Here is a 24,981-nt window from a genome sequence, read left to right as displayed (position 1 = left end):
TGTCCAGGGCTGCAGTGGGGTGAAACGGAGTGGCTGGGAGCTGAGTCTTGATTGGCTGTCATCCATCCGGGCTAGTGCGGGGAAAGCGCGACCGCGACCCCGTGACGCCCTGCAGCACGCATTCCGTACCCTTGCAGCCCACCATGCCCGTCCGAGTGGTGACGATAACATTAAGCAGTAAGCCCTTGGTCTTTGCGTCCTCAAGCTTTCGAGTAGAGTCCAACATCACTCATCGCGGAGGGTGCGCATTGCGGAGTTGCTGTCCTCCGATTGGCTGTCATCGCTGTGGAGCAACACTGCGGGACGGGGGCGAGCGACTGACTTACATGATATGCACCATACTGGGTACTAGCTCCATCTAAGGTAGCAGTAACCAATGAGCAATGTCCGACGATCAATGCAAAGGAAGAGTGCAGTCAAGCAAGAAACAAACCTATCGCCAGTTCTAGATGGCATGGACGGACAAGTGGGGACAAAAGCAATGCCATCTCACAGGTGCAAGGTGTGTATATCGACTTGAACTATTTCCCACGTATAACTTGACGTTTGTACTATTCTTTCCGTATTTGAAGAATCCGGTGATGGTGTGCACCTTGCGTTTGGTTTCCTGATTCTCTTTGTTGCTGCCATTGTGGTTTTAGGTGCGATTCGTCTCGACCTTGACTTTCTTGAAGAAGTTCGAGACCTGCTTAACTGTACAGTGCCAAATTCCTCGACGGTGATCTGGTACGTGTTCCTCCAACGAGCATTGGCCAGTCCGGCGTCGCCATTGTCCATGGGCGAAGGCCAAGGATCGCCGCCCTTGGGATGGTATACGACAGTGTATGTATTTCTCATGGAGTTCCAACTTGACTAAAGAGACTAGCTTCTGGTTCCAGTCTGTTGCAATTTTGGCTGCTGAAAAGGGCGGCATGCTCAAAAGGAATTCGATCAACCGCTTATTCCAGGACTTGGAGAGTTTGTCGTCGGAGAATGCAAGAGAGTATCGACAAAGGTCTATCTGGCTTGACTCCCTTGAGCTCGAAGAAATTGGTCCACCGCACGATGGGTCTTCTAGTCGTGCCGTAGGCAGGTGGGGAGGGCAACGCAAAGTTCAAAGAGCTTACCGCCATCGCTGACGATAGACTGCCCCTAACCATGTCGTTCTCGAGCTTGGTGACTTGGGCATTGGGCTGCGGGAATTGGCCATTGATGCGTGTGTTAGCTTGATTTCTGTATTTTGACTGATTCTCATATATGCGTGGCGACTACAGATGTAGATGCCGTTGGGGAAATATTCTTATATATGCATGGCAATTACCGTGATGTTGAAGTTTACCCGAATACCTTGGCTGGCTCACGAGAGGCCATGCCGCCGCCTGCGCCACGTCCGGTCATGTTGTGTTCGTTGAGTGAAAGCAGAGGCTTATGGAACGATTTGGTACAAGTGACTTGAGAGATAGGGAAGAGACAAAGCGTGGGACATCTGTTATGAGATCGTGACTGCTACAGAAGCCGTGGAGTGACGGGTAACTGCACATGTGAGACTTTTCGACGCGGCAGGCTCAACTCAACATCCAACGGCAAACGGCCATGGCGTCTGTCTCACCGGTTCCTTCCGCCCATGTGTAACGCTCCCTACGAATCAGATCGTTCTGCGGGAGTCGCAACCCAACCTGCACTGTGGAGGTATACGCTGCATCATGTATCGTAGTTTTGCAGCAAGTAATATTTTGAAGGCCTTCGGGGTACATCTTGAGCGAAGGCGCACATGTAGCATCTTGATCTGCCAATATCAGATCATGGTAGTGATTTGCCGAACACGTTGGGTTGATCTGGGGTAAAGGCAAACTGCGCACGGACGTTGTAGCGCGACATCGGCTTGAATATTCGGCGTCACTTTGCAAGAACATCACCAAGCCGACTCCACAACACAACACAATGCCGCCACGATTAAACGTCCCCGCGATCACGCGCTCGATCGCGTTCCGGCCAAGGCCTCAGGCTCAATGGCCTGCTCGGTCGGCGCTTCGAATGGCGCCGTCGCAATGCCGCCTCTACTCGGATCAAACCAAGCCTCCCGCCGCCGACCGATCGAAGCGAGAGGACGCAAAGCCGATTGAACATGTCTCGGAAGAAGCAGCTTCGATGGCGAAGACGATGGGAGAGGATGGTCCCGACCTCAACCAGGGCACACCAATTGAAGATGTGGAGTCATCCACAGCAAACATTCGAAGGCGAAGGCTGACAATGTGCTAGGTAGTCAAGGGAGACAAAGAGGCGCAACAGAATCTGCCCAAGGTGATGCAGGACAAGCTCAACTCCCAAAAGCCCAAGACGACACCGAACATGGCACCCAAGGGCTCACGGTCCTATTCGACAATGACGACACAGCCAAGTGGGAACAGCGGCATGGACATGGGTCTCGTAGACTTCCAGGCTGCCTCAAAAGCGCCCACGACGCCAGGACTCAAGTATGAGATGCCCACTCTGCCGCTGCCCAAGGACGGCCATGTCAAGCATCGCCACGACCCCGTAGTCGACCAGGTCACCAATCTGCTCATGCGACACGGCAAGAAGAGCGTTGCGGAGCGAGTAGGTCAGCCACCCTCGAATCAGAGTCTACAAACAACTAACTTGACTTGCAGAACATGGCGCTGATCCTGCAACACCTTCGGACATCACCCGTTCCCACCATTAATCCAGCACGACCTCTGCTTCCTGGTGCGCCGCCACCATCGCATCTACCCCTCAACCCTGTGCTTTACCTTACTCTCGCCATTGACTCTGTCTCGCCTCTGATGCGCATCCGAAGTCAGCGTGGCGCTGCTGGAGGTGGTGTTGCCCTTCAGATCCCCGTTCCGCTGGGTCAAAGGCAACGGCGACGTTCTGCTATCCAGTGGATCCTGGCCGCAGCTTCCAAGCGGAGGAATATGGGCAGTGGAAAAGGCAGCTTTGCCCAGCGTATTGCGCAGGAGCTCATTGCTGTAGTACAGGGCACGAGCGGCATCTGGGACAGGCGCAATGCTATTCACAAGCTTGGTGTCGCTGCACGAGCTAACATTGTCTTGCCCAGGAAGAGGTAGACTTTCGTTCGGTAGGGAGCGTCTATGTATGATATATTTATCGATGCCATTGCTGCACCCATATGCGTCTTTTTTTCGCTTTACGTCGGTTGATTCGGGAATGATGCGGTAACTTTCATTGTTCTTTTGGCTAGACCGCAGGAAGCTCCACATGAGTATCCGTGGATGGAGCGACTGCCAGCACAGCACAGCCACACCCCGGGCTGCTTCACTAATCGCCAAGCATCATATGAAAGATGCGCGCGCTGCTGTTGAATTGCTCAATGTGCGTGCGCTTGATGATTGAATTCAACTGGACAGTAGTGGAAAGACTCTTCATATCTGCGCGTTGTTGCCTATTCATGTCAAAGTAGCCACTCGTCCCTGCGTCAGCGGCGTGGCAGTCTCTGGCGATCTTCGCTTGCCAAGCGCTGCCAAACCGCCAGATGTTGAGGGGAGGGGTTTCATGCCCACTTCGCCTGGACCAAGAGCACCCGCGACCATCGACGCGCGCTGACTGTTCGTGCATAGCTTCATCGCCTGCTGCTCGCGCTTTGACTTCCACATGTCGTCCGCCTCCATCAACCTGCTAGGGAACAACTTGTTCTCCGACAGCGGTTAGCTACACTGTATACTACGGTTCGGCCCGCCATCGCTTTCAGCTACTGCCAGCTGCTACAGTCTTTGGAATTGCTACCCCACCGCTGCTATTAGTCCATCCCATCACGCGCTCACCCCACATCTTTCCAGACGACTGCGCTCGGGACTGCATCGCTGCTATTTGTAGCCCCTTCACCCGACAGCACACAGCACCGCCTATGATGCCATAGCGCGACGCCAATTGATACTTTAATCACTTCTGCTACCCCGCGAGCACGACCGCGTTTTACTACCAAACTTCCACTTCGACCAGCCGCCAGCCTCACTCACTTACTCCACAACTCCACAGTCCGCACTCCACACGCGACTCCGTGTCTTCTCGTCCAGTTGCACACCGCCACCATGGCGTCACTCGAAGCTGCTATTGACGAGGAAATGAGAGAGGTCGTCAAGATCCTCGAAGGCAACCAAAAGCCCGGCGCACGACGCGCAGAGAGCCCAGCCGCGCGCGCGCAAAGTCCTGGCTCCGCTGCCTCGCCCATCCGCAGCATGCTGGACGTCGACTCGCCGGCCCAGCGTAGGAGCTCCAGCCGCGGCAGCACTGGCATCCCCTTCGCCATGCCCTCGTCACCGCGTCGCGTGAACCCCGAATCGGCGTACAAGTTCGAAATGCTGCCCTCCATCGACGCACATGCCATGCCTAAGCGAGTCTCGCAGGGTGGCAAGCTGGATGCCGCTGCGAAACCTCGTGCCATGTCCTCCGTCTATGGAAACTCCAGCGGCTTCCTGGGCAATTCTAGGGATAGGCACAACTCCGCGAGTGGGCCTTTGGGCAGATCCAAGTCTGGCTCTCCGGGGCCAGGCCGATCTGCCTCCCCAGTAACGCGCATGGCCAACCCGACGCCGGCCGCACCAACATCGAACAACACTTTCGTCACAGACTCGGGCAAGCGCATTGACATGGACAAAGCATATCGCAAACTGAACGACTCTGCTTTGGCGCAGTCTGAGGGCGGATTGGCCTCACTACCGAATCGCAAGGGTGTTGATCCCGTCAAGGGCACTGCCACTGCGCCCGGTGGGGGCGTGCGCCTGGCGACAGACGACGACGGCGAAGATAGTGCTGCTGTCGAGAGTAGTGACAATGCTTCGGATAGTTCAGATTGGGAAGATGGGTGGAACAAAACCAAGGAGAGAAAACGAGGCAGGCAGCGGTCGAGAAAGTCGTCTGGAGGCACCGACAGCATGGGCCGAGAAGTCATCACTGCTAAGAGCCTGCTGGCTGCTGCCGAGCAAGAGCGTAAGTGTTGCAAACAAGATCGACTTGTACATCTCACTGACTCCACACAGGGCGAGATGTCGCCGTTTCCTACAAAGTACGATCATTACTAGACCCCAACATAAACATCACTGGCCCCAACGGGGAGAGGATATCGAGGAAGGGTTCGTCGGGAGTGGTACATCCCCATACCAGTTTTGACCAGGGCGGGTCTGGTCTTTCGACCCCAGTTCATTCAGACCACGAGGATGAGCTTGCCGAGATCAAATCAGCCCAGCAGCTTTCGCTGAATATCTCACCTATCCAATCCAGCCCAGAGGCCCACCGCTGTGTTCGACAAATAATCCGGGGCGACTACGTTCAGTTTGCTGAAGACGCGAAGAACGGATTGAGAAGACAGCGTGTGTATCTGGTGTCTACTGATTTAAGTGACGAAGCAGCCTATGCTTTGGAGTGGACCATCGGCACCGTTTTGCGAGATGGTGACACTCTACTCGCCGTCTATGCCGTCGATGAGGAAACTGGAGTCGCAACCACGGATGCTTCAGGTGCACCTATCAGTCAAGGTACTACCGGACGGCAGGAATCTGATCATCTCAAACGGACGCTGTCGAACCATGACGGGTTGCCAGCCACAAGACCTGGCTTCTCCGCGCTATCCAGCTCCATAATGGCTACCGAGGCCAATGTGAAAAACATGGGAAAGGCGGAGAAAGACAGGTACCAGGCATGCGTAGAGGTGTCGGACCGGTGCGTCAAGCTGCTAAGGAAGACCCGGCTGCAAGTGCGTGCCGTCGTTGAAGTGTTTCACTGCAAGAGCCCTAAGCACATGATCACTGAAGTGGTAAGTTTTCGATCTGGCATCTCGTAAGCGAGCAGTTTGCTGACAGGTGCTGGACAGATTGACTTCTTGGAACCCACCCTGGTGATCCTGGGGTCGCGAGGCCGCAACGCGTTGAAAGGGTGAGTTGATCTTGACAAATGCCCCTCCGCAATTTCTAACTACGGCAGTGTTCTTCTCGGATCGTTCAGTAACTACCTTGTAACCAAGTCGTCGGTACCAGTCATGGTCGCACGGAAACGGCTCCGGAAACACAGCAAATACAAACGGCAGAACGTTCGGATGTCGAACGTGATCGCGGGCTCCAATGACAGGCTCGCAAATGCAAAGATCGATTGATGCTCGTTTGGAAATTTGTCAATTCGCGTTTTGGAGGGTGTTTTGGTCCGGCGGGTAGCTGCCATCGCAAGCCTGAGATTTGAGTTTCCAAAACGTGAGCGGTTTGGCCGGCCAGCATCACGTGTCTGGCTTGGTAATGGCTGGAGTCTGGGTTCTGTTTCTCACAACACATGTATCTCTACACAGATTGGGGAGTCAATCTCGTGCCGCGAGTCTATTTTTATCCAGATCGTGCTCAGGCACAGCATGCTTCAGCATCCTTCCGCGCTGGGACGATCCATGGTAGGGCTTAGCCTCTTCATGACTTGACCGTTCAACTTCGTATGTCTGCTGCATCATAATCACTCTCCGCTAGAACAATTTTGTCCGGAAAATTACGTACCGTGTGAAATTGCAGGACGATGCATACCATATTGCTTTTTTCCTTCTAGAACTTCTAGCGCGGCATGTCGAGTCCGCAACCAGGCGTTTACCGGAACAAATCCATGAGTCTGCATGTTTCAGCTCGTGGTTTTTCTTTTGCAGTCGCGACTGCCCCTTCCGAAAGATTGCGACGTCACCTGCTTTGCACCTGCGAGGACCGTGCGGACCCGTAATTGTACCCGAACATCTGGATCGCTCAAACTTTACTATACCCAACTACGCCTTATGCATCCTAACGTATCGTCAAAAGGCAGCCAAGCCTTCATCATACCCCGCAAGTACGCAATGCGGTAGCAGGTGCGCGAGGGCCCGCTTGTGGCGCCAGTGGGCTGACGGAAAACGTTCATGCATGGCACCGTCCTCTCAGCTTGTCTACCGCTGGCCCCAAGACCAGAGCACGGCTTTGCGCCGGCGCTCTTGGGTGCAGAAGGAGGGATCATGGGTCATGAAGAGAGAGCGAGGCCATCGTAGTCAAAAAGGTCTGGGTGCCTTGTACAAGAGGCCAGTCCATCATCGAACACCAACAGTTTTCCTATCAAGCGATCTGGATAATGTATTTTCCGATGGCTTTGTCAACACCATTCCAATACTACTCCCGGTTCGGACAGTGCAACTTTCTGGACATCGACGAAGACGAGCTGGACACTTCGAGTCTTACTACACGGACTGTCAAATCTGGTGCACGAGAGAGTTTGATCAATCAGCACAGATGGACGGCGCCGTCGTTCACCACCAACATCAATGCGACTACCCTCTTGGCAAATATCAGCCGTCTAGCACCGGCACTCACCAAGGAGTTCGTTCCCAAGGACCATCTGGAGGCCACTTTCCCCTTCCGGTTGATCAACGACGTCGAGTTCCGCGGCGAGGAAGAGTCGTATATCGCACTCAGCTACTGCCGGAAATCTTTCACTCTGAACGCGCCAAGAAGAGTAGTCACACCGGTCGGAGATCTTCCTTTTGGATGGCAGAAGGAAATAGAGCAGTTCCCGCTACCGACTGGTGCCGCGTTATTCGAGGCTGTTATTAGAGAAAAGAACAAGGGCGAAGGGCTATGGTTCGACCAAGTTTGCCTGGAACAAGAGGATGAGAGCGAGAGGACAGGGGTCGCGGGTGCTATCGATGTCATTTACAAGAATGCAAGGGCGGTTGTAGTGGCAATAGACGACGTCGCCATCACACCAGACGAGGAACAGTTTCTACGCTACTACGTCGAGCAATACAGCTACTCCCAGGTACCTTCGGGCCAGCAACCAAATGCAGGACTTACTCCGCCTCTCATGGAGCAGTTCAGCCCCCTCAAGACTTTCCTGGAACGAATTCTCAGCTCTGAGTGGTTTGATCGCGCTTGGTGCGCCCACGAGATGAAGATGGGGCGAAGCCATGTTTTCTTAGTACCTTGCTTGCGGCACTACGAGGATGAGGTCCAGACAATCGTACGATTTACCGGAGAGTTCTTCACTCACTTACTGGTTCTTGCCAGTGAGCTCACTACCTTCACAAACCCAGTCTCGATGAAGATCCGCTCGCTTCTGGCCTTCTTCCAGGAGCTCGATACACTAAGTGCACATGGCCAAGGCACATTACAGAGACCGGATACTCCGCACGATCAATCTCCAACGATGCAATCGTTTACGTCATTGGTCGCGGAAACCTTTCGCATGAGAGCCGGTGGTAATCCAAGATTACCCGAGTACATGCGGAGGCTTGACGCAAACCGGGACAAAACTGCTATCGCTTTGAACGCTTCAGGCCTACCTCTAGCACTGGCTCCTCCAGGTCCGTTCTCGAGACCGAACATCGAAGACGAATGCCTTCGGTCACTACTACTCGTCGGTATTGCGGCGCGAGATCCTGTCGCACTTTGCACAACTGGCACACCACTTCAACTACACGACGGGTCAGTTTCGTGGCTGTGCCGTCCAACCTCCCTGGACACCAACGCGGCCCGGCCCCCACCCCCACGCTTTTCAAGCCAAGCAAGTCAGATTGTTCAAGCCTCAGACGGCAGAGCCGAGTATGCGCAGCTAGATCTCATCTTCCTTGATCTACCACACCGAACACAACCCAGCCCGTCTTTTCCCGCACATGTTGTGCGAGCGCGTACAATCATCGATCTCTGTGTTCAATACCAGATACCAGGAACAGGGTTGTGGAACTTCTCACATGCACCCCATCACCCACGAACACCAGCTTTACGCAACATCTTCATCCAAACACTGGCTTGCGTACTGAGCTGCGGCTCACAATGGCTTCTAGAAGTCTCGACAAGCCTCCAGGAGCCAAACGAACCCCGACTGGCGCCCTACAGCATCGAGATGCTGTTGAATCCTCATCTCATCTTACAGAACTACATGCTTCTTACCGAAGGCCGAACGGCCTTCTCATCGCTCGTCCACTTCCTCTCTAAACTAATCACTTCGGGTATACCCTGGCCCTCAGGCGCTTCAGAGCGCACTCACGGCCCTTTAATCATCTCCGCGCCCTCTTCACCTTCATCGACATACGACTACACCGGCGTACCCCTCTCAAGCGGCAAAGCCATCATCTTCGCTCCCTTTGAACACTCAAAGACGCTTCTCATCGCCGTTCCCGAAGTCGTCAAGGGGACGGAGTATTCCCCGTTAGCCCGCGGTTGGATCTTAACCAGCATGAACCCCTTCACTGGCAGTCCCAAACCGACAGTCAGCTGGACGTTGCAATCTAAAGGCGCCATCTTCGGAGACATCAACTTCGCTACGAGACTAGCAGGTAGTGGCGCCGTGGACGTCAGGAATCACAGGGTTTACGGTCCTTTGCGTCGCTGATACCTGGTGCTGTAAAACTTCTTTTCCTTTTCTTTTGGGCGTTTTACTGGGCACTTGGTTTTGGGTTATACCTCGGATAGACTGGATAGACGGATGGGATGGCTTGATGACACTTTAGATTGATGTGATAGATAGACCTTTTTGGACGCGAGCCCTTTAGATTGATGTGCTGCGGTATCTCGAGCCGCTATGAATGTATTGTATATTATCACAAAAATTTGGAGTTGTTTCGATCGTGTCGCGATGATGTTCTCTGATGCCGTTTGGCTTTCTTCTCACATCCTCTACCTTGATCGCAAAAGGTCATTGCTCGCCCCACCCCAACCCTCCACCACACAAGACGCGTCTCTCATAATGTTCGTACTATCAACCCTCTATCACATCAAGTCCCTGCCTACATAGAGGCCCTTACTCGGCATTCCGCATAACAACCTCGGTCCACCATCGTGACAAGCTGAACAACACAACAGAAGAAACGACCTCAATCACAAAACGACCTGAAACCTCACTCGGCACAATTCCAGCAACCCGAATTATACGACAGTGCTGTTTGATCGGCTGGAGGGTACTCAGGATAGCCACGCCAGCCACGCCAGCCCTATCGTCCTCCAAGCACGCAAGGTCGTATCTGCATAACGGCAAACACAGCCAATCGCATCTCAGTACCACAATAACAACACCAATCGCATCCCAGCATCTCAACATCCCTACAGCACTCGCGTCTACATTTCTTTTGCTTTTCCTGCGTGACCTCATTTCACAGTCATGCATAGAAGCCCACGAAGCCTGCACAGAAGGATCTGAAACACCCCTAGCGTATATCTCGCATCGTGAATCTGCTGAATCGCACACACTTACACGTCAAGGGCGTGCATATCGTGGCTTGTCAAAGGATTCGGTCCGTCAACCGAGTGCTGAGGCAGACGCTGGCAGCTGGCGAAAAAAGCAAACAAGAGTGGGGCGGGCGACGTTTCGAGATAACGGGTTTGGGGAAAAAGCAATGTGGGGGTGTAGTTCGCTGCTTTGAGAGATGGATGTTTCCGGTCGCAGATTGTTTGATGGATGACGGGGGTGTGGGAAATCGGATGTGCGTGGCACTGTGGGTAAGGGGTTGTGGGTTGTTGAGGATCGGGCTGGGGGGATGAGTGAGTCGTGTTGGTGGTGGTGTGGGTATGCTGTGGGCTGACGAGTACCTAGGTGACCATGGGTGGATCATGAAATCTGCATGACGTGACGCGTGTAAGTTTTCTTTTGGTGTCGTTGCAGCATGACTGGGTGGAGTGTGTGAAGCGGGAAAGTAACACCCGAGTCTATGATGAGTTGATAGTCAACATCATAAGACCTGGGGTGGACAGAATTCGTTTCGCGTACATACGTTTAACTCTCGACAAGCAGTAACATGTGTTGCATGTTTCTGCATAGATGGTTCTACATGTTGACGAGAAGATACGTTATAAGCTGGTGTATACTTCTGGCTCCAATCACTTTGCAGAATTTGTATCGCACTTGCTGCATACAAGTTGCTAAATTTTGACAAGTACGTAGTTGTGAGGTCCATAGATATTGGCGTGATTCGAGGCAGGGCACCAAGGGTGGCCAGAGTTCATGTCGTATGTTGCAGCATACATGTTGCTGAATATTGATAAGTGGATACGTCTTGAGCTGATCTATGCTTCAACCTCAAAATAGTTTTGTCAAATACAACACGGAATCAAGATTTGAAAATAGTTAGCATGGCTACATGGCTATTGTATTCTGCAGAATTCATTATTTTCAAGCTAATGTGGACTTCAGAGCCCCAATTCAGCTCAGGTGCTCTCCGCACCCAAAGGCGCAAGCTCATTAACGATGAAGTCACGTGCGGAGTACAGATTTGTGGAGCCATATACCACTCTTCTTTGCTGACCTGCACCCGCAGCGCTGGTCCGTTGCGACCATGCCTGGAGGTTGCCAAACTATGGAGATGTTAGAACATGTCTTGGGTGCATTTCTAATTGACTACTCACCTCGTCCATACTGCCGCCTCCCACTGGGAAGACGAGGGCTTCTGTGTAGCCTTGCCGTCTTTGTCCGAAAGAGGCTTCAATACCACGTGAGACAGTGCCTTGATTGCGTGATTGACTGGCTGGCGGTATGGTTCCACGCGCGTTCGCTGACCGGGGATCAAAGTAAAGCCACGATTCGATCTTGTTAAGCGCACTGGAAGTCGCGTCTAGAAAGGAATTAGCACAATTTTTGATATACCAAGGGATGTTGCTCACTTTGTGGATCGGATATGGCCTCTACGACTTTGGTGAGGGTAAGATCCTTGTTGGCTGGCAAGTAACTTTTAATGCCGGACTAGAGGATGCCACATTAGTTATTGTCTCATACAAAGGTCTATGAACCTACCAATACACCTTCCAGATTAGGTGTTCCGAGACCGGCTTCCTTGAACTTGTCGGTAACGCGACTCCCTAGACTCGAGAAGCCGCCGAAAAGATTCGATGACGTCGTCTGGGCAGGTTGTGCAGGCGCGGAGCTGAGCATTGTCATGCGCGTGATCTGTCGGACTGTCTTGACGTATGCGACGGCAGTTGTATCGCATCCAGCTTGTTCCAGAGCTTGTGTGAAGCTGTCGAGCTCGTTGCGCGATAGGTCGTCAGAGGTGGTGAGATACCACTGTAGGAACAGGCGCAGCTTGTCGTAGGGGTCGTTTCCTTTATCCGCGGCTTTGATTATTTCCATTATTGTTGCTTTGGTGGCCTTTCCAAGCTCTTCTTCAAGCTGGAAGAATTCATCCAGCTTCCTCTGCTTGATGCCATCCATGACAGACTCAAGCATACTCATGTGACTCTCAATGGTAGCCTTGCGATCACGGAGCTCAGGGAGCATGGATATGGCCCCTTTGAGGTGGGCTGCGAACTGGGTCTCTACATCGTCAAGAGAGTTGGAACCTGTGGTTTTCGTGATCTTCTCCGCGTCTGCTGTGTACTTGGTCCATTCGTTTGTGACGTCTTCCGCTACTTGAGGGAACGGCTGCGCCGCGTTGCGTTTCCAGAAGTAGTCACTCGCAGTCAAATCGTACGTCTGCTTCTTGGAACCACTCTCTGGCTTCTCCTTGTCATTAGGCACAGTAACGGTGACTTTGTTGAGGGAAAAGTCTAGCACGTCGTAGACAAGACTTTGGTATATCCAGGAGTGGCTGAACATGGGGTTGAGGTCGATGTTGCGGTCGACAATGATGAGGACGGGGCGAGACGCTGTGTTGGCGGAGAAGAGGTTCTCCTTGCTGTTGAGGATGTGGTCGCGCAGTTTTCGATCGAGCTTTGCAGCGATATCAGAAGCAGCGCCTCCAGTTGGGCATCGTATGATGGGTACGACGGCCATGGTGACGACGACGGAGAAGAGGCCTGAGACAATGCGGTCGATCAGCTCGTCCAGCTCCTGATCCGACGTCTTCGGGCTGTTGATCTTTCGGTACGCATCTTCGATGTTCAGGGAGAACTGGTCGCTATCCAGGGTGACAAAGTTCAGATACTGGTCGTATAGCTGGGCAATGTTCTCTGCAGCTCCTGGCGACGCAGCAATCTGACTACCCCAGTCTTCCAGGAGTGTTCGGGGGACGCTTGAGAGGAAGTTTAGGTATATCGGAGTGTACAGGCTATCGTTGAGGTCCTTGGTGACTAGCGCGAGGTTCTCGGCGGTGGGGGCGATCAGGTACACGCCTGGCGTGTCGGGTATGGGGCTGCGCTTGGAGGCCAGGTTGAAGTGTACAGTGACCTGTGTGTTCTCAGTATGTGTTCGTATTCTAACACACCATAGGAAAATCTGATGACCGTGGGGACTACATTGACGCTGAGCCTTCACGTTTGCTCATTTTTGAGTCGATGTAGCCTCCACGGTCTTCAGACTTCATCGTGAATAGGGTGCTCGGGATTGGTCATACCCCAGCTGCCCTCAGGTCGTTCATGCGTAGAACTGCCGATATCACATTCCTTGCCTGTGTATCGAGGACTAGGACCTTCCATTCGATGTCGGAGGTATTTGCGGTCGCGCTGGCGGCGTCTTCGGGAGCGTCCACATCGTGGATGGGGGCATTGAGGCTTTCTGGGTTAGCGGTGCCGTCGGTGAAGCGGTTTCAGCACTCACTTCAGTATGCGCTTGATTGCAGCTATCACGTGCTGTCAGTGCTATTCCAGCGTCTCAAAGAAAGTCGCATCGCATACCAATCTGGCGATCCCGCAGTGAGAGAGCCATTGTTTCCGTGCTGGCACCCGCCTCTTGTTAAATTAAGCGCATGCGCAGAGGGGACATGAAAGAGCGTGAGACGTACGCGAAGACCAGAGTGCACAAAGAAGATACTGTGGCGCGTCTGCCTGCCCGCGCTCCTTCCACGGTTGCTGTCTCGGCCTTTGGTGATGCAGCTCGAGCTTGCCCGCCGCCCCACTGGGGGCTAGCGCGTCGCGCTACTTGGCGGCCAGGCGACCTTTGAAAACGGGCTCGCCCCTTCGCTGCGCTCCCTCGCTCTTCAACTCACCTCGCCCACGACAACAAATCGTCCCCTTCTTCCCTCTTGACACTCATGCTACTTCTCAGTGAACTCTCGCCCACCTAATAAGGGCATCTGATTCTGAGGCTAGATTCAACCTTCGGGTCCTTGCTTTGGGGGAAGTGCGCGCTCAGGCTGGCGGCGGCGTTTGTGAGGAAGGCTTGCGTTGTGGAGGGCAGAGTGACAATCATCTTCGATTTCTGCTACTAATACAGCTCCGTCTTCGATTCGACGCGCTGCGCATCAGGGAGTCTGGCCGGAGAGAACTGCTCGCCGCTGTCGCTGTCGCAGACATACAACACGTGCTGTGCTCTGGTGCGCGCAAACGTACGTCAAGTGACGCGCCCAGCAGTGGGCTCCTCATCGCATAATACGCGAGGCAAAGTGCCATCTCCATAAAAGCCGTATCTACTGTACGCATCGTGGACTGGGCGACACGGCATCGCGGGCGTCGGGACACGAGTACTGCCTTGTGAGCCAGGTCTGTTGCATCTCCCACCACATCCGAGGGCCTGCGACCTGCGACGGCCTTCAGACAGCACAACAGCACTACCGCCCGAACCGGAAGTTTTATCGACCTTTTCTCCCTTCCCCGAATCGGCAACCCTTCACACTTGTGACTCTGCGCCAGTCCATTTGGCGCCTAGTGCTGCTGCATAGTCGCCTAATTCATTCCGTTCGCTGGTTTCAGACACTTGTGCGTCATCCGCCAATCACACCCCTGCAGTTGTAGCTGACAGCTGACACTTTGGCCAGCCAAGAAAATCCTCTTCACCAGCCACAACATGGCGGCTAATCACGTGCCGAGTGACCAGGTGCCTCTGCAAGGCCAGAACGTCTACACCGACCCTTCGTACCAGCACCTGTTCCCTGGTGTCGACCGCTACGGCACCCCTTCATGGGATGCCCAGTTGCATCAACACTCGGCGCTGCCACCTAATACCTCAGCCCAAAGCTGGCACCATGGGGCTTACGCACAACAACCCTTTAGCGGCAGCAGCCAAGCATACACCACTCAATCACATGGTCTTCGCACCGCCTCGCCGTATCAGTATGGACAGTTTGGCCAGCAAAGCTCCTTGGGCAGTTACGGACAGCAATCGAATGTCGACCCATCGCTGGGCATGGATCCCAATGCTATCCGACAGCAGCAACAGTCGCCATATCCAATGCCCATGCGAACTCAAACTCCCCAGGGCCATGCAAGTACCGTGACACCACAAGCTCTGCAGCACAACACGCCCTCGCTGCAACAAGCCCGCCCTACTGCATCTCCTTATCAAGTAAGCCTCACCATTGCCTCTTGTCATCTATCAAATGCTAATTCTCTAAAGGCACCGAAGACCTTGGCAGACAACTTTGCTCAGCAGCGTACATCTGCTACGTTTGCAAAGCCAGTACCCGTGCCTGAATATGACATGCCAAAGGGAAGGAAGTCGGGGGGTCTGTACGTTCTTGACCAGGCTGCACTAGCAAAAGCTACCAATTCTACTCCTTTGAACAAGTTTGTGACATTGGGCAACGAACCTTTTCATCTCGCAACCAATAGAAGTAAGCCTGAATATACTACAAACATTGCATTTAAAGCATCCTCTAACATGTGCACAGCTGCGCTCCCCGTCTACGTCCCTCGGCAATCGCTCAAAGACCTGAAGAAGGCTGGTGCAGACAGCAAGAAGCTTCGTGCAAGTCTGTCGGCTGCCAAGTCTCAGTCGAGAGCCTTCAAATCCACAAAGAAGCCTACGAGGCAGGCGAGCGATAGTGAAAGTACTACCGACTCATCGGATTACGATAGTGACTCTTCAGAAGAAGAGGAGATGCCCATTCCAGAGACAAGACCAGATGATCCTGATGCGGCTGTTCGTTATGATGTCGTCAAAGCTACATGGCATCCTTCTTCGTCTTCGCCTAGTTCTGACAAGATCAAAAACAGCATGCGCGAGGTATGGGAAGTACTCGACACAATCCATAAGCGGTGGCGAGCCGACAGCAAAGCTGTGACGGAAGCGGAGGAACAGAAGAAGCTAGGTGAGCTGCCCGTGCTGAAAAGCCGGGTAACCAGTCAGCGTGACCTGCTCAAGTCTGCCCTTCAAGCTGCGCTTGAGCACTCCCATCCCGATGTGCTATATCAATTGGGACTGATTAAGCCTTTCTTGTATATGTGCTATCAGTTTCTGGCGAACCGTTTCAAAATTAAGGACTACGATGGGCCTTTGTCCGCGGTCATATACGAAGTACTCTCGCGGTGTGGTACCTTGACTTCTGAGCTCCTTGAGGAGACTAGGCTTGGAAAGGCACTTGTTTCGATGAAGAAACACGCAAATGACAAGCACAAAGCTTTCATACAACAAATCATAGATGGTGCTTCCGCAAATTCCAAAAAGGCCAAGGCAAGCTCGCCGCCACGAAGCGAGCCCACAGAAAACAAGGGCATCAAACGACCAGCACCAGATGCTGCGAGCCGATCGTCCGCCGAGAACCCTTTGACGAAGAAACCAAAGGCACCCGACGCTCCCGTGAACGCTGTCAAGAAGGATCTCGCGTCCACATTGGCTTCGAGGTCTGCAACCACTGGTTCGAACACAACAGTACAAAAGCGACCTGGCGAGAGAGCGGCACCGGCGCCCGCTCCCGTCAAGACCCGTGTTAGTCAAGTTACCAATAAGCCCTCGGGCATCTTTGCCTCGCTCAACGCGGCAAGCAAGAAGTCAGCGCCTGCACCAGCCCCCGCGAAGGCTGCTGCGCCTAAGGCTGCTGTCCCCGCGCCGAAAGACAAGAAGCCAGCGGCAACGACATCATCGAAGCCCGCATTTTCGTTTGCTCAAACAATGGCCTCACTCCAGAAGTCAAAAGAGCCGGAAGCTGCGCCAGTCAAATCCGAGAAGCCAGTTCCAGCGGAAACACAGGAAGAGAAGGCGAAGCGTCTGCGGAAGGAAGCTCGAAGACATCTTCGTGTTACTTGGCGGCCTGAGACGTCGCTGGTGGAGGTCAAGTACTTTGATCACGAGGCGGATGACGAAGAGATGGACAACAAGGGCGACAATCTTGTTCGGGATGCCGGTGACCTCGGTGGAGAAGGACACATGTTCAAGCAGCATAAGGAGCTTGATCTCGACGACGATGATGAGGAGATGGATTTCGACAGCCGATCATGGCCCCCACCGTCCCAAGTCGACTTCAGCGTGGTGCCTCAAGACGAGCGCCAGCGCAATTACGCGCCTTATGGTGGCGGAGAAAAGGAGCCGTCGTGCCCTGAAAGGGAGGCCAACGTACAGCGCGAGAACGGTACATTGATGGTCTACTACTCAAGTCCTGACGACATCCCACCATCACCCCAAGAGCCGGTGGAACAAGGGCAAGACAACACATCGACTGGCACCGTGGTCAGTTTCGGTACTCCGCCCGATATAGTAAAGAACAGGTGCCCACAAGCGCCAATGTCTGCAGGTGTACCCGACTTTAGTCAATTGGAGAACATAATCAAACAGCTTTCCGGAACCAGTCAACCGCCTGCCGCTACTCCGGCTCCTGTCGAACAGGCTTACACGCCGCCTCCTCCGTCAACAGCCGCTCCATTCGACCCCGCTGGCCTTCAGACCATACTTAACTCCATCAGCAATGGCCAAGCCCCTCCTCAGCCCCCACCTGTGTCTTTCCCGATGCAGCCACCGCCACAGCAGCCAGGCATGCCCCTGGATATTGCTGCACTCATTGCCAACATGCAGGCAGCAACAGGCGGCGCTCTTCCTCCACCACCACCTCTCCCAACTGGCTTCCCTCCATTCCCATTCGCTTTCCCACCCCAGCCTCAGCAGCCTGAAGCTGCAGCATGGACACCACAGATGCAGGATGCGTCCACCTACCAACCCCAGATGCAGCCGCAGTACAACCAGCAGTCGAACGGTGGCACCAAGCGGCAACGCGATGAGGGCAATGGCAACGGCAACAACGATCGCAACCAGGGAAAGCGGCCCAAGAACCGGGGAGATCACAAGCCTCACAAGGTCCTGGCATGCAAGTTCTTTGCCAAGGGTCTCTGCAACAAAGGCGAAAACTGCACCTACATTCACGACCCCAAGATGATCGGGCAATGATGTCGTTGCAAAACCTACGTGTCTCTTGGAGGAGTATGATGGATCTGTATAACAAGCGCTTTTCTTTCTTCTTCATGTTTTCCTAGTTGTCATTCGAGCATATGCATGCATACCCCGGGCGGTTGGCCTGCCCACGCGCGCAGGCCGGAGCATTCACAGGCGTTTGTTAGTAGCGCAGCATTTGAAAGGCGCAAACAGGGATAGTTATGGATATGGGTGGGATGCATCTCTACGGAGACATGGATGGGCTAGGAGTGGTATGTGTCGGATGATAGTAATTGTGCAGATGGATAGCATCCTAATTCTATTCACACATACTTGCATTTTATTGATCTGTTACTTGATTTCGCAATGCTACCTAGAGTGATGACGCGCCCTTGGGGAGGAGACTAAATGTTCAGCTGCAGTCGATAGCGTTCGCTCGCAGCCTGGAACCTGCAGCTATGGCCCAAACAGTTTCAAGGCTGCATGTTTGAGAAAAGCAATCACGTGGTAAACGACTGAAGCACTCGGCGCCCTCCTTTTGATGATTGTCTTTTCCGCACCATTTTGTGCCTGATCATCGCCTTTGTCCTGGTTCCGAGACGTGTTGTTGTGGAGTAGCGCGCATCAACCGGTTCCGCGCTGACCAGGCTTTCCCGCAACGGCAAGCTCCGTCATATCTTTTCACAGGCATCAGACATCATCCAACCTTGGCCGATCCGAATCCAGCCCTCCGTCCAACACTCGCCCTCGCCCATCACGACCGCAATCGCTGCACTCGCTGCACCCTCTGGACCCGCACCCTCGGCGCTCTCCACGTCGCTGGCCTCTTCTTCCCGGACCTTCTCCGCTGCCGAGTCATCGCTCCGCCGTACACGAGCCGATCCACGACCACCCCACGCCCACCACATCGCGCCTCCATCGTCCGCCACTACCCAGACCCCGCAATCATGGCTCCCGCCCGCAAGAGGACCACCAACATCGCGCGTCGCAGGCGGACAGATGACGAGGATGAGAGCCAGTCGGTGGCAACCCTTGCCGACGACTCGCAGAGCGACGCTTCCCTGCTGAGCGATGTCGACGAGGACGCCGACGCCGACAACAGCGACCTGAGCGAAGTCGACAGCGCGCCCTCCCTCACACAAGGAAAGCCCAAGCGGAAAGCAAACGGGGCGCGTGATGCAAAGGCCCGCCAGGATGCAAGCAATCGCCAACCCTCGCCGCCCATCGCCCGCTCCGATGTGGCCTTTTCCACCATGAAGGAGACGGAGATCATGATGAATGGCTTGAAGATTGGCGAGGACGGAAAGGACGCGGAAGTGGTCGACTTCGAGACGGGCGTGGCAGCAGTGGAAGCCGCACCCGCCGTTGGTGCGCCGCAATCGCGGGCAGAGACGCTGGCGGAGCGGCGGCGGCGGGAGCATGAAGAGTACAAGAAGAAGCGCGACTCGGACCCCGCCTTCATCCCCAACCGCGGCGCCTTCTTCATGCACGACTCACGGCATGCTCCCGGTCAGAATGGCTTCAGGCCCGCAGGCCGTGGGCGTGGGCGGGGTGCTCCCATCGGCGGGCCCTTTTCCCCTGCCAAGTACGTACAGACGCGGAGAGCATTGAGACATTCAACTAATTCATGCTCTAGCATGCGGCCACAGCCACAGGAAGCCACGGATTCCCCCTGGCAGCACGACCTGCATGAGACCGTCAACGCGCCCGGCTCTCATGCTCACCCCGGACACCATCCTTCCAATGGCCCCATGTTCGCATCGAGAGTGCCGCCAGGTCCTAGTCAAAAGCCACCGCCAGCTCGCAACTTCTCCACCACGACGCACACGCACAATGCCATGGTACGCGTCTTCCTGCCGAACATGAAGGGCCCTATACACTTCCAGAACGTCCCCATAAAGTCGCACACTCGTCTGCCCAACCATCGGCCACCCCTCCGTCGCGACAAGCCAGTCCGCATATCCCTACCTCCGGCTCCACCGCGCTACATCTTCCCCACCACAGAGCGCTCCTTCATCTTCATCCCAAGGGCCCTTCGACCCAACCAACAAGGCTTCGGCCGGGGTCGCGGTCGATTTGGATCCTTTGGCGGAGGCTTCTCAAGCAGACGGACAAGCGCGTACGGAGGCAGTGTATACTCGCCAAGTGTAGCCATGAGCAGGCGGTCGTCCATTGCACGCGAGATGGGCCGGGACAACCTCGTCTCTCCGGCTGGTTCCATCATGTCACGTAACGGTGGTTTCGTTGATCCCAGTCGTCCTGTCGTGCGCCTCCCGCCTGGTGGCCCTCGGATGCCCAATGGACCGTCCATGATCTCGCCCACGAACGGCGCTGTGCAGCCACCTTACCCTCTTCCACAGAAGCCTACCTACCGGGAGAACTGGCAGGGTTCACTTCCGATGCACCAGCCCCGCCCGCAGAAGACTGTCTCTGTTGCTGGTATCGAATCGCCTGCATCTATGAGCTTCAACCCCCCGCAACAACAAGAGCAGCAACCCTTCCATCAGCAAGTTCCCGCGCATATCAATGGAGCTGCCCCTGCGGTCGAGCAGCCATACTATCAGCATGGACGTCACCCTTCGTACCCAAGCCAAGTGTCAACCGGCACACCCAACATCCCCGAACGAGCCATCCACGCGCCCGCATTCCAGCCTTACGCGCAGCCTGGCTTCCAGCCACAAGCCTTTGTGCCACAGGGATACTACTATCCCCAAAACGGCGCACAGCCCCAATACATGGCTCCTGCCGGCATGGTGCCAATGTTCGTTCCTGGTGCTCAACAGCCCGGCTATGTCATGCCGGTGTCTGCTCCTCCTCCTCCTCCTCCTGCGGCTCCACCAGCGCCTGCTGGCCCTCCCAACATGGTGGCTTACGAGCAAAACGGCATGACATACTACGTGGATTCCGCCCAGCTCTACCCGGCGCCGCCGGTAGAGAACTATGCTCAGCCTAGCTATGCCGTTCCTGGGATGGGAGGCATGATGACACCTGGTCCGGACGGCGCCTACTACTACCCACAGCAAATGCAGCCCGCGACATTCTATCCGCAACAATAGACGACTAGATCCTTGCCACCCATGTCCCATCTCACAATCGCTCTGATTACCGGTTTTGCATTTCGACATGTTACGTCAAACTATACAGTTCCTTCCTTGCAGTCGAGCATGGCGCATCTGGCTTTCGATTGGGATATTTGGTGTTCTAGGCGAAGCACATTCGACAGCGTAACTTGGTTCTTTCCCTCGGTCACGATAGCAAGCGACACAAAAACATTCATATTATCAAATGTACTGGCGGGTATCGGTCTTTTCTCAGCTGCTTACGATGTGGCTCTTTTACACAAGAGATGATCTGCTTACGTTTGCATGGTGTTCTGCGTCTTGCGTTCGGTGGCTGTATCTTTCTTAGTCTGGATATTTCTACTCTGTCCTAATAAAGCTAAAGTTTGATTCCTCGTCATTCGACATTCCGGTCTTCTCCTGGCTTCTTGCATTATGGCAAGCAGCAATGTATCGGGGTTGGAGGGACGTCAAGTAGGCGAATGCCTGTGCAAGGCTTTGTTGCTCGTCAACTACTTAGATAAATAAATATTGGTTTCACCACCACGATCTCGCGACGGCGAACAGCATCAGACCTCATTGTGTTGCTTGTATTGCTTGTGAATTGCTTTTAGATGGTGAGTGGGTGTGGTTGGCATGGATGCAGTAGCGGGGCTTGGCGCGTCAAGACGCTAAGAGCTGGCACTGGGTTCGCCGCATCATCATCGCGCAGGCGTTCGAGGCAGCTCTCGCTCCATCAACCTCCATCTCGCATAACCCGCCCCCATCGAATTCCGGGACAAGCACACCTCCCCCGAAGTCTTGTCTCCCGATCCGCCATCATGGCGCCCAACAAGGACACCATGTTCCGCTCCGCGGACATGTCCTTGACCCAGCTGTACATTGCCAACGAGATTGGCCGCGAGGTCGTCTCAGGCCTCGGAGAGCTTGGTGTCATGGACTTTAGAGATGTGAGCACAGGCAGACATGTTCTGGAGCTTCCCTGGCAGCTCTGGGACGGATGTGATGGCATGGGAAGCTGACAAGATGTGCTAGCTCAACGCCGATACGACCGCCTTCCAACGTACTTTCACCCAGGAGATTCGCCGCCTCGATAACGTGGAACGCCAGCTCCGCTACTTTCGCGCCCAGATGGAGAAGTCGGACATCTCGATGCGCTCCATCTACGACTTCAACAACCCCTTCACGGCGCCTTCCGCCTCCGAGATCGACGAGCTCGCGGACAAGAGCCAGAGCCTGGAGCAGAGAATCTCTTCGTTGAACGAGAGCTACGAGACCCTGAAGAAGCGCGAGGTGGAGCTCACAGAGTGGCGATGGGTGTTGAGAGAGGCTGGTGGCTTCTTCGACCGGGCCCGTGGCCAGACCGAGCAGATTAGGGACTCTGTTGATGATGACGACGCGCCGCTGCTCCAGGATGTTGAGCAGAACGGACAGGGGGACACGGGTGCCGAGCGCTCCTTCACCGTCATGAACATCGGTTTCGTCGCTGGTGTCATTCCCCGCGAACGCATTGCCGCGTTCGAGCGCATCCTGTGGCGTACTCTCCGCGGTAACTTGTACATGAACCAGTCGGAGATCCCCGAGGCCATCATCAACCCGGAGAACAACGAGGAAACCAACAAGAACGTCTTCATCATCTTCGCGCACGGCAAAGAGATCATCGCAAAGATCCGCAAGATCTCAGAGTCGCTTGGTGCTGACCTCTACAGCGTGGACGAGAACAGCGAACTCCGCCGCGACCAGATCCGCGAAGTCAACACCCGCCTGAGTGACCTGGCTAGCGTCCTGAAGAACACCAAGTCCACCCTCGATGCCGAGTTGACCGCGATAGGACGCAACCTCGCAGCTTGGATGGTCGTCATCAAGAAAGAGAAGGCTACCTATGAGACGCTGAACAAATTTTCCTACGACCACCAGCGCAAGACGCTCATTGCTGAGGCATGGGCCCCCACTAACTCCCTCGGTCTGATCAAGTCGACCCTGTCAGATGTCAACGAGCGTGCTGGCCTGTCAGTACCCACCATTGTCAACCAGATCAAGACCACCAAGACGCCACCGACATACTTCAAGTCGAACAGGTTCACAGTGGGTTTCCAGACCATCATCGATGCCTACGGAACGATCAAGTACCGCGAGGTCAACCCTGCGCTGCCAGCCATCGTTACGTTCCCCTTCATGTTCGCTGTCATGTTCGGTGATGCCGGACACGGTGTCATTATGCTTCTCGCAGCTTGCGCCATGATTTACTTCGAGAAGCGGCTTGAGCGCAGCAAGCTCGATGAGTTGTTCTCCATGATGTTCTACGGTCGTTACATTGTCTTCATGATGGGTCTCTTCTCCATCTACACCGGTCTTCTCTACTGCGACGCTTTCTCTCTCGGACTGCCCTGGTTCAAGTCTATGTGGGTGTGGGACAACGACGGCAAGGGCCCAACCTCGAGCCGTGTGGAAGGTTACACCTACCCCTTCGGTCTGGACTACCGCTGGCACGACACCGAGAATGATCTGCTGTTCTCCAACAGTTACAAGATGAAGCTCAGTATCTTGCTCGGTTGGACCCACATGACCTTCTCCCTGATGTGGTCGCTTGTCAACGCTCGCTACTTCAAGACCAAGATTGACATCTGGGGTAACTTCGTTCCCGGTATGATCTTCTTCCAGTCCATCTTTGGTTACCTGGCCTTTACCATTGTGTACAAATGGTGCATCGACTGGCCTGCGCGTGGCGAGAGCCCGCCCAGTCTGCTCAACATGTTGATTTACATGTTCTTGAGCCCTGGTACACTCGAGGCTGGCACCCAGCCGCTCTACCCTGGTCAAGCAGGCATTCAAGTGGTTCTCCTCTTGTTGGCGCTTGCTTGCGTTCCCGTTCTTCTGTTCCTCAAGCCGTTCTACCTCCGCTACGAGCACAACAAGGCTCGCGCGATGGGCTACCGTGGTATCGGCGAGAACTCGCGAGTCAGCGCGCTGGATGACGACGATGAGAACGGTCATGCCAATGGACGTGACAGCTACGGAGATGACGACGACGGCATTGCCATGATCACACAGGATATAGGCCACGGTGAGGACCACGAGGAGTTTGAATTCAGTGAAGTCATGATCCACCAAGTCATTCACACTATCGGTAAGTTCTCCATCTTGATATCATACCACATCCACTAACACGCTCTCCCAGAATTCTGCCTCAACTGCGTCTCCCACACAGCCTCGTACCTCCGTCTCTGGGCCCTCTCGCTCGCCCATCAGCGTCTCTCCATCGTCCTCTGGGAAATGACCATGAAGAACGCATTCGCCTTCACCGGCGTCGGCGGCGCTTTCATCATGGTCTTTGTCTTTTACTTCTGGTTCGCACTCACCGTTGCTGTGCTGTGTGTTATGGAAGGTACCAGTGCCATGTTGCATTCGCTGCGTCTGCACTGGGTCGAGGCTATGAGCAAGCATTTCATCGGTGACGGTGTAGCGTTTGAACCGTTTAGCTTTAAGCAGTTGCTTGAGGATGAGCCTGTAGAGTAGTTTGCATTTGTTTTGTGCAATGTCTTTCCTTTTGTTTTTCTAGTTTGGGGTGCTGCTGTAGGAATATGATGAGAGTAATTTTGCATGTCTGTATATAGGAATGGATATTTTTACTCCGTGTCACTTGTGTTGTTCGTAAGCTGAAACTCGTCTCAAGTCTTTTTTGCGTGGTTTCTCGGACGAAGATATATCGGAAATATTCGGGTCGTCAAGGAACCGACTGCCAGGACCGCGGACAGGAAACATGAGTGGGCCCAAGATCGTAGGGCTGTCACTGTGGCTGGGTGAGGCATTATTCCCCTTGGGCGCCACGGAACTGCGGATCAGTGACCAGTGTTACAAGCCTCATATCGGTGATGACATTTGGAGCTGCAGCTGTGACATCTGGCGGTGCTGAGGCGTAAGCTGACAGGGGGTTGTTTGGCCACACCTTTGGAGGGGTCTGCATGGGCAGCAAGCATGG

General features: G+C 54.4%; 7 protein-coding genes across 7 annotated transcripts; 6 read left to right on the top strand and 1 right to left on the bottom strand.

Annotated features, from left to right (window-relative positions):
• Positions 1-1,920: 1,920 nt before the first annotated feature.
• Positions 1,921-3,065, top strand: J4E86_006257 (uncharacterized protein; the record flags this gene model as incomplete). Its single annotated transcript, XM_051446787.1, has 3 exons — positions 1,921-2,187; positions 2,239-2,574; positions 2,628-3,065. 3 exons carry the CDS (start codon positions 1,921-1,923, stop codon positions 3,063-3,065), a joined length of 1,041 nt encoding a protein of 346 aa, XP_051302362.1.
• Positions 3,066-4,046: 981 nt separating this feature from the next.
• On the top strand, positions 4,047-6,103 carry J4E86_006256 (uncharacterized protein; the record flags this gene model as incomplete). Its single annotated transcript, XM_051446786.1, has 4 exons — positions 4,047-4,944; positions 4,995-5,767; positions 5,825-5,886; positions 5,935-6,103. 4 exons carry the CDS (start codon positions 4,047-4,049, stop codon positions 6,101-6,103), a joined length of 1,902 nt encoding a protein of 633 aa, XP_051302361.1.
• Positions 6,104-7,089: 986 nt separating this feature from the next.
• Positions 7,090-9,333, top strand: J4E86_006255 (uncharacterized protein; the record flags this gene model as incomplete). The annotated part of the gene is made up of 1 exon (XM_051446785.1): positions 7,090-9,333. The coding sequence occupies one exon, from the start codon at positions 7,090-7,092 to the stop codon at positions 9,331-9,333; it is 2,244 nt and encodes a 747-aa protein (XP_051302360.1).
• Positions 9,334-11,141: 1,808 nt separating this feature from the next.
• J4E86_006254 (uncharacterized protein) lies at positions 11,142-13,572 on the bottom strand (the record flags this gene model as incomplete). The annotated part of the gene is made up of 7 exons (XM_051446784.1): positions 11,142-11,288; positions 11,340-11,545; positions 11,595-11,673; positions 11,725-13,095; positions 13,262-13,418; positions 13,465-13,486; positions 13,542-13,572. 7 exons carry the CDS (start codon positions 13,570-13,572, stop codon positions 11,142-11,144), a joined length of 2,013 nt encoding a protein of 670 aa, XP_051302359.1.
• A 1,077-nt stretch (positions 13,573-14,649) lies between these two features.
• On the top strand, positions 14,650-17,958 carry J4E86_006253 (uncharacterized protein; the record flags this gene model as incomplete). Its single annotated transcript, XM_051446783.1, has 3 exons — positions 14,650-15,147; positions 15,199-15,415; positions 15,473-17,958. 3 exons carry the CDS (start codon positions 14,650-14,652, stop codon positions 17,956-17,958), a joined length of 3,201 nt encoding a protein of 1,066 aa, XP_051302358.1.
• A 932-nt stretch (positions 17,959-18,890) lies between these two features.
• On the top strand, positions 18,891-20,999 carry J4E86_006252 (uncharacterized protein; the record flags this gene model as incomplete). The annotated part of the gene is made up of 2 exons (XM_051446782.1): positions 18,891-19,528; positions 19,580-20,999. 2 exons carry the CDS (start codon positions 18,891-18,893, stop codon positions 20,997-20,999), a joined length of 2,058 nt encoding a protein of 685 aa, XP_051302357.1.
• An 824-nt stretch (positions 21,000-21,823) lies between these two features.
• Positions 21,824-24,518, top strand: VPH1 (H(+)-transporting V0 sector ATPase subunit a; the record flags this gene model as incomplete). Its single annotated transcript, XM_051446781.1, has 3 exons — positions 21,824-21,952; positions 22,038-24,129; positions 24,181-24,518. The coding sequence occupies 3 exons, from the start codon at positions 21,824-21,826 to the stop codon at positions 24,516-24,518; spliced, it is 2,559 nt and encodes an 852-aa protein (XP_051302356.1).
• Positions 24,519-24,981: the final 463 nt, after the last annotated feature.

The sequence above is a fragment of the Alternaria arbusti genome (assembly GCF_024043155.1).
Source record: "Alternaria arbusti strain BMP 1465 chromosome Unknown scaffold_7, whole genome shotgun sequence".
NCBI lineage: Eukaryota > Fungi > Ascomycota > Dothideomycetes > Pleosporales > Pleosporaceae > Alternaria > Alternaria arbusti.
The sequence above is the reverse complement of the archived record's forward strand: the minus strand, read 5'-3'. Positions and strand labels throughout refer to the sequence as shown.